This window comes from Neltuma alba, unplaced genomic scaffold (assembly GCF_004799145.2).
Source record: "Neltuma alba isolate B1F8T4 unplaced genomic scaffold, ASM479914v2 tig00003932_pilon, whole genome shotgun sequence".
In the NCBI taxonomy this organism is placed as follows: Eukaryota; Viridiplantae; Streptophyta; class Magnoliopsida; order Fabales; family Fabaceae; genus Neltuma; species Neltuma alba.
In genome coordinates, this window is record NW_021633485.1 from 96,358 (window position 1) to 107,486 (window position 11,129).

The 11,129-nt window shown below is 35.0% G+C and overlaps 1 protein-coding gene across 1 annotated transcript; it reads right to left on the reverse strand.

Moving 5' to 3' along the window:
• Window positions 1-2,925: 2,925 nt before the first annotated feature.
• Window positions 2,926-6,824, reverse strand: LOC114743082 (peptidyl-prolyl cis-trans isomerase CYP37, chloroplastic-like). The gene is given in 13 exon segments (XM_028931281.1): window positions 2,926-3,257; window positions 3,345-3,394; window positions 3,639-3,761; window positions 3,863-4,021; window positions 4,796-4,849; window positions 5,082-5,181; window positions 5,372-5,421; window positions 5,557-5,664; window positions 6,191-6,286; window positions 6,431-6,520; window positions 6,605-6,624; window positions 6,627-6,726; window positions 6,728-6,824. Coding segments are annotated over 13 exon segments (1,137 nt in total). The 5' UTR covers window positions 6,803-6,824; the 3' UTR covers window positions 2,926-3,145.
• Between the last annotated feature and the right edge of the window lie 4,305 nt (window positions 6,825-11,129).

Sequence of the window (11,129 nt, forward strand, 5' to 3'; positions counted from 1 at the left end):
TGTATCTTGTTCTGTTCCTTGTTAGTTTGTAATCGTCACTTCCATTGTTCTGTTCCTTGTTAGTTTGTAATCGTCACTTCCATTGTAGCTCACTGTAGCTTATGTATCAATCTCAAGTGTCCCCTTGTTTATTTCTGATTTTTAGTCTCGTTGTAAGTTTGTTTATAAGAGGCCCCTATCATACTCTCAATTACAAGTTTTGGCCCATTAACAACTGATCCCCTCTCTGATGTTGCTTTCGATATCACTGCATTCTGGCAGGAGAGGCATCAGTGTTTACTGGCGAGCTCTGCATCCAAAATAAAAATTAATTGGTCTTCATATCTCCATCCATCTTTGGATTTGATTCAAGTTTATTGCCCGAATATATATGCACTTCGCCACAATGATTCTAAAAGGACTTGTTCGTACACTTTCTGGTTCACCTAATTAGTATCAAAGCCATATGGTCTCTCATCTTTCTATGTCTCTCTTTTTCACTGAACAAAGTTATCAGCTTTCAAAAATGAATCTTCTCATCTAAAGATGGATTTGACTAAAGCAAAGCTCTATAGTTATTTGATTATCAAGTCTTCTGATAAGTGCACGCTGGTCATGACATATATATATGTGTTAGCTAGAAACTTTGGTGATTATTGTTTTCTTCTTTCAAGAATTAATGACTAATTACCACACTGAAGTTAGCTAGAAAGCTAGTCTTAATTACATGAAGATAACTCTTCATTCAGCCACTGCAAGAAATTTTTTTAGCGACCATGACAATAGTTACAGGGTGAGCGGCTAGAAAATAGGAGGGACATATAACATAATCATCTTAATTATAATTTATATAAATAACCAGATGAACATATCAGATTCATGTTCTGTCTGCAAAATATTCTCTGGCGTACGGTACAAGGAATACTGGCCACATAAAGTTTAGTTGAGCAGATACACAAACATCACAAACACACACAGACATGTACATAGACATACTTGCAAGGTCACATGCACGCATAATATATACTATGTTTTTGTCTTCATTTGCTTTCTCACTTTCACATATTTGAGGGCTTCAAATACTTAGGGCTCGTTGTGAGAAGGAGGATGTACATCAGGTGGATAGTCATAGTCCGAGGTATGCTTTGGATTTCCCTCCCTAAGTTTCTTGCGAGGCAGACCCAAATTAACTGGAACAACAGGCTCCTTGTATTTTTCAAACTTTTCGCTTTCTTTTGGCTTCTCAGTATGAGCAACAAACTCAGACTCCATTCCTTTATCTCCATCTCTTTTCAGTCCAAGCTTCATTGCAGAGGAATCGTCAAAGCCATTTTCTCCTTCATTCTGCACATAGAAAATGCAAGCTTAACACATATAAGCCAATTTCTAAATGAAAGCCAGCTCAAGGTAAAGCAATAATAATTGAGACAGGTAAGTGTGCGTGTGCGTAACTGTAACGTGGTTGTAGTTGAAATACCTTGGGAAAGAAATGGGTTTTCTTCTCCATCTTATGATCAAGAGTGCCTAAATGATGAGCTTTGCATGCATGCAAGAAAATGCATAGAAGGAGAAGAAGGAAGCATTTGACTGACATATCTGAACCCTTGAGGTATAGAGTAGGTTATGGGTTAAGGATTTGAAGGGATGTAGCAGAATATTTATAGAAATGGAGAATTTAATGAGGCACTGAATGCTGTAATCTTGGCACAGAATGTGGAATATAGGGATGTGAAAGATATATAGTGGGTTACTTTGGCATCTGTTCTTATTTCCAACAAGTATAGAAAATAGGATGATATGCTTAATGAGAAGGTTGTTTTGAAGAAATTAACGTTCTGATATTTCCGTTTATCTTTGGACCAACTTGATATTTCTGTTTCAAAATCAGAAAAATGAAAACAACTTTGGCATGCTTTCTTTTTTTTTTAACCAGGGAACTTTGGCATGCTTTCAAACAATATTTTAATCGGATATCTTATTGATGACACTGCCATCCTTTTCTTCCATATGAATTGTATCTTTTATAGAAAATGGAAAGCTGACATTTTTTCAATATGAAAGTCACAATTATAAAATTGGTGTTTTGTGGTTGTCATTTCCATGCTTCTTGTAACATGTTAAATCACACTAGAAAGTCCAAACGTTTTTTTTTAATGAAAAATGGCATTTAGGGAAAAATTGCAAGTGAAACACAACGAACAAGTAATGGAAATTTAATGTATAAGTAAATGGTTCTTTCTATCAACTGGGGAGGAGATAACGTACGTAATTTCCCTGGCTATTATATATTTCTTGCATAATCAATGTAAATGTCCCCTAAATTCGTAGCAGGGCCAGCTTTTATTTGACTAGGAACTTCATAAATGAAGCACACATGCACACACCCACAAACATATAATCATATATACACTTTTTGTAAAGAGGAAAAAAAATCTTCTTTTTCACTTTCTTGTGGATTTGATTGTTTTCTTCGCAATCAAAGTGGCATTTTTAACATTAATACAGATTAATAACCACTTAAATGCAAGGAGAGAGGGAATTTAGGCATTCAGTCCATTCAACTTTGGTATCCTCAACCGGTAAATTGTCAGAACAAAAATAAAGAAAATAATTAATAATTAATAAATGGTTGAATCTTTGGGGACTATTCTATTTTCCTAACATCCGCATCAAAATAAAAGTATTTAGAAGTTTATTAACCAGAGATCTTTAAGAATTTAAGTCACAGGATGATTTTTGTGTGAACACTACCTTATGTTAGGCATTAGTTTTCCTATCGAGCTAGCTAATATCCAATAATAGAATTGCCATAGGAGCAATTTTGTGGTTTAATTATAAAGATATTCTTAAGTGGCCTGCAAATGGTTGAAGTGGCACATTTAGCTGTGGGGTTTCAGGGCATGCATACAATTCAGAAAAGAATTATGTACAAGTGGCAAATTACAGAAAGAGAATTCTCTTTTTAGGGAATCTCTCAACAGTATGCTATATATATTAGTATTGGGTGAATGACATTTGGCACAATAAGTATTGTTACAATTTAGTGTAATATACATCACAACCTGCACCAAGAAAATCAGGCTGTTGCGAGCCATACAGCTTCTATTACAAAGAATGAAAGATTACTCTGCGCAGGCAACAAAGACTGCAGAGAGCTACTATGTACTCAGCTTTCTTTCGGCACCAGAAGGCGGTCTTGGCCTTCGATGAGCTTTGCAGAACGAATAACATCACCAGTTTTTATCTGAGGAAGAATCTCTCTCCCAACAGTTGTGTATCTGCACCAAAAGTTGATATATGTGAGAAATTGTCCCTTATGAAAGTGATCATGTAGCAAGACATACTGATTATAACTAAGAGCATACCCAAAAACTGAAAATTGTCCTTCATCGAAGGATATGCCTCCCAAGCCGGCCTATAAAATAGTAAAAGAGGATGCATAAAATGAAGATGAGAAATAAATTAAGCAAGCCTGGGAAAATGTAATTATAAGCAAGCACAACTAGGTTCATAGAGCCTTTCTTGAGCATAACAGGTGCTACTAAATCCTAGGCATGAATACTAACAAAAATCTTAGATGCAGTTATTAGGTGTTCTCTGCAAAATTATAACATGTGAAAGAATTCGCTTGAGTGTCCATAATGTAATTTTAAGCTTACATTTCGTTTATCATAAAGATAGAAGAAAAACTGATAAGGTGATGAGTACTCCTCAGAGTCTTCACTATGCGCCATGGCGAGTGACCCATAAACAGATAGAGGAAGAACCGGCAGCTCTCCATCCTTCCATGAAAGGAAAACAGACATGAGAAACATCTTAGAAAAAAGAACTAAGTAGCAGCCAATTTGGTCGCAAGCTTTATGGTAAAAGGAGGCAAACTTACTTGCACATCTAATGTTGTTTTGTAGAGAGGCTCAAATTGTCCAGAGGGCATTAATTCTAAGGGAACACTAAAACCAGAGTTCTTATCAAGTCCTTTGTCTGAGAGAATAGCTTGGTTGGCACAGTTGAGCTTTGAACCATCATATGCTCCATCCATTACCTGATGAAAAATATAACAGTTAGTATAGCTCCAGATGTTTACAACGTCATAAGATAAAGTCAGGGGTGAGGAAGAACTATATAATTTCAATTGACTGGTTCAAATAATACAGTTCCAAGGAAAAAGGAAATCAGAAATATTCTAACAAACAAAAAAGTTTAGTAAATGAGAATGGTATTGACATTTGTTATCCGATGAAAGACATATGTAATCTTGTAAATTTGAGGTTATTGGGATTCTCATTGCTTCATTGGTAAACTACCCACACTTTCGTGCTCTATCATATATGATATTAAACTTTTCATCTTTAAAACCAAGTATTTCTATGATCCATATATTTTTCATTAATGGCACTGATGGTCAGTCACCGCCTCTATTTAGATTTAAAAGCGTTTTAATCATTCCCCTTCAACTATTTTTTCCTGCTTACATATCTGAAAACGTTCTACCTATGATCTATCAACTTAAAATTGAGCATTAGATTCAAGATCTTGACAATCTCTTAAAAAGTCGTCTTTCCAGCAAAAAACTTTCTGATTGTATTATTTTCAATAATAGTACTAAAAGTTAAATTGCAGAGGAGAGGGGAGAGAGAGAGCGCTAACAGTTCAGGTGTTAATTGACTATTATTGATTTAGGTTATGCATCACACATTAGAAATCTAAGGGCAAGCAATTAGAGGTGGGGAATAGAAAAGATATCGTAAAACATGAATGCTAATAGCAACCAATGGCCAACATCTCATTAAGATACAGTGATGTTCAACTACCTTACCAGTTTTGCGAAATTCCCAGCAGTCAGTGGTGCTGAATATCCATCTATCACAACCTGAAAACGCATATTAATCAACCATTTTTATAATAAGATATATTAACTATCCATTGGTAAAACATGGTTAAAAAATGTAATTTACTGTTTACTTCAAGCCCAAACAGAACCACATGTAATATTCTTTCAAAGAGGCTTTCCTTATAGCTAAATTCATTCATTTTGGAGGACGCTTAGCAAGTCAACAATCCAACGATGCTTGCAGAGGACAAAAGTAGGAAGAAAAATGTACCTGGATAGTAGCAGTTTTTCTCTCTTCACCACCAACCGGAGAAAAAACTGAACCATCTCCTTTCTCAATTGTAAACTCAACAGTTCCTCTCCCGGTAAGCCTGCAAGAGATTATGGTGATATTGTTTTGTTTTGGTCCTTTTATTGTTTTTTTAAATCCCAAACCAAAATGTGTAAACTGCCATGCACTGCTATCCAAAATCACATTTATAGCTTTTCTTTAATCTTCTTCCCCGGTTTCAATTAAAAAAGCCACAATGATTATTGAAAATTAATAAAAATGTCACTTACCGTGGATATTGCAAGTATTGCTCAGGCAAGAGAAAAGACAACCCTGGAGCCTGTAAAGGTTTCACAAACAGAAATATGGTTTCTTTTTAAGCCAACGTCAGTTTCATAATCTATATAACATAAAAAGTAAAGACAGCTGTTATTTTTTCCAGGAGACCGTCATATTAATTATGGCTTGCAGTTACCTGTAATAATTCTAGCTCTGCTACAGTATCCAGCGCAGATGCAAGGCCTACAGACACCTTATCAGCATCCTGTGTTTTAATAGATTGAAGGAGAGCTTGTAACCCTCCCTACAAAACATGATAAACTTTGAACTCAGTCTGAAAGCTTATATACTCTACAGTGAATCATGTAAACCAATTTTTAGATGATGTTAATCATATAGCATTGTAGAAGATTTCATTGTACTAATTAGGGGACATAATGATATGAGAATGAGAAAAGATAGTAAAATACTGCACTAATAAAAGAACGTGACGTTTCTTCTTGATTGCTTTTCCTTAGTCCAGCTCCTTGTTTGGGATGTATGATATCTCAATACTGACCTCTTTCAGTAACAAAAAAAGAAACACTAGAAAAAAAGTGTTCCTTTCCAATTCTAGGATTCTCATCTCATGTATGCTTATAGTCAATTCAACTCAAATCATGATAAACATACCTGATAACAATGACGTTGTATTTGAGATATGCAGGCAAATACTAATTTTTTTTCTCGTTTAGAACAAGAAGGAAGGCTTTTAAAATTTCTATAAATTTATCAATATATGGAAGACATGATGATTGAGAAATTAAAGGCAGTGTCACTTTGTAGAGTACCTTTCCGTCAATCAGAGAGGCATGTACCAAAGAACCCTTTTCCCTCAACTCTTCTGGTATACTTCCTAATATTGAGTCCTTTTCGTCTACTGCGATCTGAGTAAGGAAGAACCGAATGAAAATTAAATGAACTCATTCATAACACAAAAGGGCCTAAGTATAAGTAGTTTTGCTTTTCATAAGGTTTCTTAGAGAACCACACATCGAAGAAAAAGCCCATAATAAGAAAGCAACAAATACCTGCAAGGCTTTCTTCACATTCCCCTCCATTGTCCCATAAGGTTTTCTCTGTGGAATTCTTAACAAGTATGATATATCTTCAAGAGAGGCCTAAAGGAAGAGGCAAGACAGTCTGCACACTTATCACTTAAACGCTAAGAGAGCCCAAAAATATATTTAATCAGTGACAGCAACCTGGATAGTCTTCATGTTGTGTTTGCAGGGATAGCCCGCCTAAGAGCAAGTTCTCCTGTTCTGGGAATCTTAGTGTCTGGTGAATATAGGATTGCATTTGCGGGAGATATAGTCCAAGAATCTGAGGGCAACCATAGGAACTGATAATGAAGTCTGAACAGAGACAATGATAGCAATGAGATTTTTGAGCTGGCTCATTCTCTGACTTATACTTGACAGGTGCGCAGGAATGGAAAGCCATGCGAATCTGTAAAGCCTGCACAATCAAAACTCCACTTCAACATGTAGAGAAACTCGCAACAAATCATCGAGTGGGTTGTTCATCTGAGTTTACAACATAAAGTGGGGAAGCTGGAACATAAGAACCACATGACACAGCACGTGGAGATTAATTGACAAAGCTGCCTCCTTTCTTTTCCTTTTTCTTTTCTTTTTTTTTTTTTTGTTGGTTCATTACGGCTACAGCAATTACTAATACAAAGCATTCTCTCAATAAGAATTAAATATAATGATGCAAAAAAAAAATCATTTCACTAAAAAGCAAAACTGTCATTCACCAGTGCCAGGATAAAAAACAGTAATACTGTTATCTTCCGCTTGTAGCTCTTCGGCAAAAGGTGAATATAAAAATATGATTGATCATGTTTGTTCGTGTTTGACTTTATCTACTCAGGTCAGGGTTGAGACTCTCTATCAAGTACCAGATCCCCATATTAAGTTTGCGGAAACAGATTATTCACAAAGAACAGCCTCCAGGCTGGGCCATCAGAGGACAAAGGCTGAAATAGGTAAGGAGAATGCATGTATTCTGGAAACAGAAATTGCAAGGTTCAAGTTAGAATCGCCACAGAGATGACCGACATCACCCAACTTTTAACGGGTCATATGACCAACAATGCTTCAACTCACTTCATATCCATACCTTCCCCTAACCTTCATTGTACGTCCAACACTCACATCATCACCACATTGTGTCACCAAAAGTCATTCGCATTTCATGATGATATTGTAATATTCAACCAGAAACCCGTAAGAAAATTATCAATATGCGTGCACCTACAGAATCCGAACCAATGGAACCTGATTCCAAAACACTATGGTCACCAGGAAAAAAAAAAAAGGAAGTGTATTTAGTTGAATAAAAGCTAACCTTTCCAAGATCTTTCTTTGACAAGCAAACAATTCTGGGGCGACCTGATCTTCTCGGTCTTCACCCTTTATTGGATTGAAGCTAGATAATAAATGGGTGGGAAAGAAGTTTGATTTGGAGCAAAGATGAGAGATGTGGTAAGACTTGATGGAAGATGCTGGGAGGAAGGAAAATAAGGAAACGCCATTAAAGGAAGATGGTAATTGCAGTTAGATTTTGGCGCGCCTCATCCAGTAAGGCCTATCTGGAAGTCGTCGCTCAGTATTAGTTGTGGCTTTTTGCCTTGTTGGTAGCCAGTGAGATATAATGACGATAATACCCGTATTTGAAAGGTTAAATGCTCACGGTTTCGGGCAATTTGGACCCAGTAAGAACACTCTTTGCCATGACAAGGGCTTTCCTTCCCACATGTTAATGCAATTACAGAATTTTTTTTTTTTTACCAGCACAATTACAGAAATTTATTACAAATAGAAGCCGCTAAAATATATGTTATTGAAACTTGAAAGATACATGGAATTGTCCAGAGCCCAAAGGCAACTCATCTTTAACGATGCAATTTGTCTTCAATAATTCACCTTTGGTTACATACAACTCTTCGTTAATTACATGTGAAGTAAAAAATATTTATAAATAACTAAAAATATATTTCACATAGCTTAAAAAAAATTACATCTTTTTAGGCATGAGATTAACCTAATTTGTATTATATAAAAACTTGTTTAATTTTTATTGTACTTTGTCTTTCATATTTATTTATTTATTTAAAATATTCCTTGTAATAATAGTAGTTCTAACCAATATATTTGATTAATAACTAACTTAATTAGTTTTCTTAATTAGTTTTTAGGATATTTTAAGAAAACAAACATTTATTTATTAATAACTAACTTAACTAGTTTTCTTAATCTGTTCAGATTAGTCAACTAGTTCTCATATTAAAGACCAGAAATAGTATAATAAAAGTTATTACTCCTCTAGTCTTTAACATATGGCCTAATAGTTGAGTTAATATTGGTCCTAAATATAGGACCTATTTCTTATCTTTATTAATTTTTTCTAAATTATTTTTATTTATACTCTATTAATCATAACCAAATACGGAAAAAATAATATTAAGAAAGATAATTATGATGTTTTAGAAAAAATATTTCATGTTTTATACTTAATTAACTTAACTAATTTTTTTAATTTCATCAAATTAATTAAATAAGTTTTATATTAAGTACCAGATAAGTATAAATTTTATATGTTATGTCAACTGATTTTTTTTCATCTTCAAATCTTGTACGAGGATGGTCATTGGTGAAGTGAATTTGTTCTTCTTTTCTTTCCTTCTAGGATGGTAACGGTTGCCCTGTATTAAATATCGTATTTATAAAAAAGAAATTGAAATAAATCGGTTCGTTGGCCAAAAAAAAATGACAAGTGTTAAATCACTCAAAAAAAACAAAAAATAATAATGTATGAACGGTTCGATGAGAAGCGCCATCATGGTGCCACTGTACACTGTGAAGCACTGCATCCTTGGGTTGTGAGACTCCCAACCTTCGAGCTCCATACTCGATCTTCAACTCGGTGAGCACAGGAGAAGAAAGCACACTTGCTTACACTCACTGAACTGCTCCTATCCCAGGACGCAGTTCCATTTATATGGATCTTTGATTCGGACGCAGTTGCTCTGGATCTGCCATGGCGAACTTCCTAGCTCAGTTCCAGACGATCAAGAATACCTCCGATCGCCTTGTCATTGCAGGTAAAACAAAAACTATACCATTGATTGATTGTTTTCAATTCTTTGAAAAATGGGGTTCATTGCTTCATTTGTCAAGAATTGATGAGTAAAGATCTGATCTTCTCGCATCAACGTTCATTTCTAAGAACATAGTTAGATTGAAACGCTAAATTTTTGAAACGAATCATTGGGTGGTTAATGTGAAAGTTATTGTCGTTAAGTAATTTGAACCGACTGGTCTTACCAACTTCTGGTTTCCCATATTAATCTCCGGAAGCATGTTCAAAAGCAATGAAACCTGTTCCGTTCAAGGTGGAACCAATATTTGAGCAAGTCACTTTGTGCGTTCCGGATCCTGGTGTAAGGATTTGAGTTGCATTCTACGGTAATGAACTATTCTTGGTGTGTACCTTTGATGCGTCATACGTGTAAATGGTAATAACGCTAAGCTCCATTGGTTAACTCGAAATCTGAATTTCTGCACAACGTTTAATTGCAACTGGTTGTATGGACTCTGATATTCGATGTTAGTGGCAATCTATGATATATGTATTAGTTGATGAAACAATGATCATGGAATGGAGAAAAGCATTCAGTTTTTGAGGGATCATAAGAATGGCTCTTAAGCAGTGGCTATAGTTCATTATATTTAGGGTAGAGTCTTCTTTCTTCTGATTGGTTGTCATCATTGCCAAAAGTGAAGCTGAGATCTATGTATTTGGCCACATTCTTCCTATCAATCTAGCAAAGGAAAAAAGTGGTTCTATCAATGATGTAGATGTGTTTGCTAATCTGAATAATACTCAATTACGATGGTTTTCAGTGGAAGATGTGAGTGACTTGTGGCCCACTGTCAAGACTGCATTTGAGGAGCGATTGCCATTTAAAAGGGCTAGTCTAAATAACAAGACAGGCAATCCTGTGTTGTTGTTGAGACCTTGCCAGCTGAGTTCATATTAACAACAGACTCAAGACTTCGAAGCCGATTCCCTCAGGAGCAGTTATTATTTTGGTTCCGAGAGCCATATGCAAATCTTGTACTTGTTACGTTGTGAGGTATTAAATGTGTTTATAAACTCTAGAATTAATTTCTAATATTTCAATATATCTCATGTTTGATGGGAGCATATGATTTAATTTTTATTCAAATACTTCGTATCAACTCATTTCTATATAACTTAGTTATAGTGTTATTAGTACTTCTTTTGCTAGATATATTGATTTTGCTTTAAGCCATTCAAAAGACAAACTTGATTGAATCATAGGTCTCCAAGTAGTGTAACGGCTAACAAGACTGCGATATGGAGTTATCTTCCGAGCTTATATAATGTTTATAATGCTGTGTATAAAGTGTCATAGACACTTCATAGTGGCATTGCATATTCCATTGCTAAAAATGCCACACACCACTTTTTAAGAATCCAAACTATAATTTGGACAACATAATACCATTCTCAACTTTAGAGCATGTGAAAATAGCATATCTGTATTATTAGATTTAAAAGATTTAAAAGATGTTTCCTTTCTTTGGTTGTTTATTTTAGAAATTTTTGCATATAGCCCTCCCTTTTTAGTTTTTAATTTGGTTGGCATTCCTACACATGACTATTTTAGTTAACTTTCGCTTTCTTTCCCCAGGA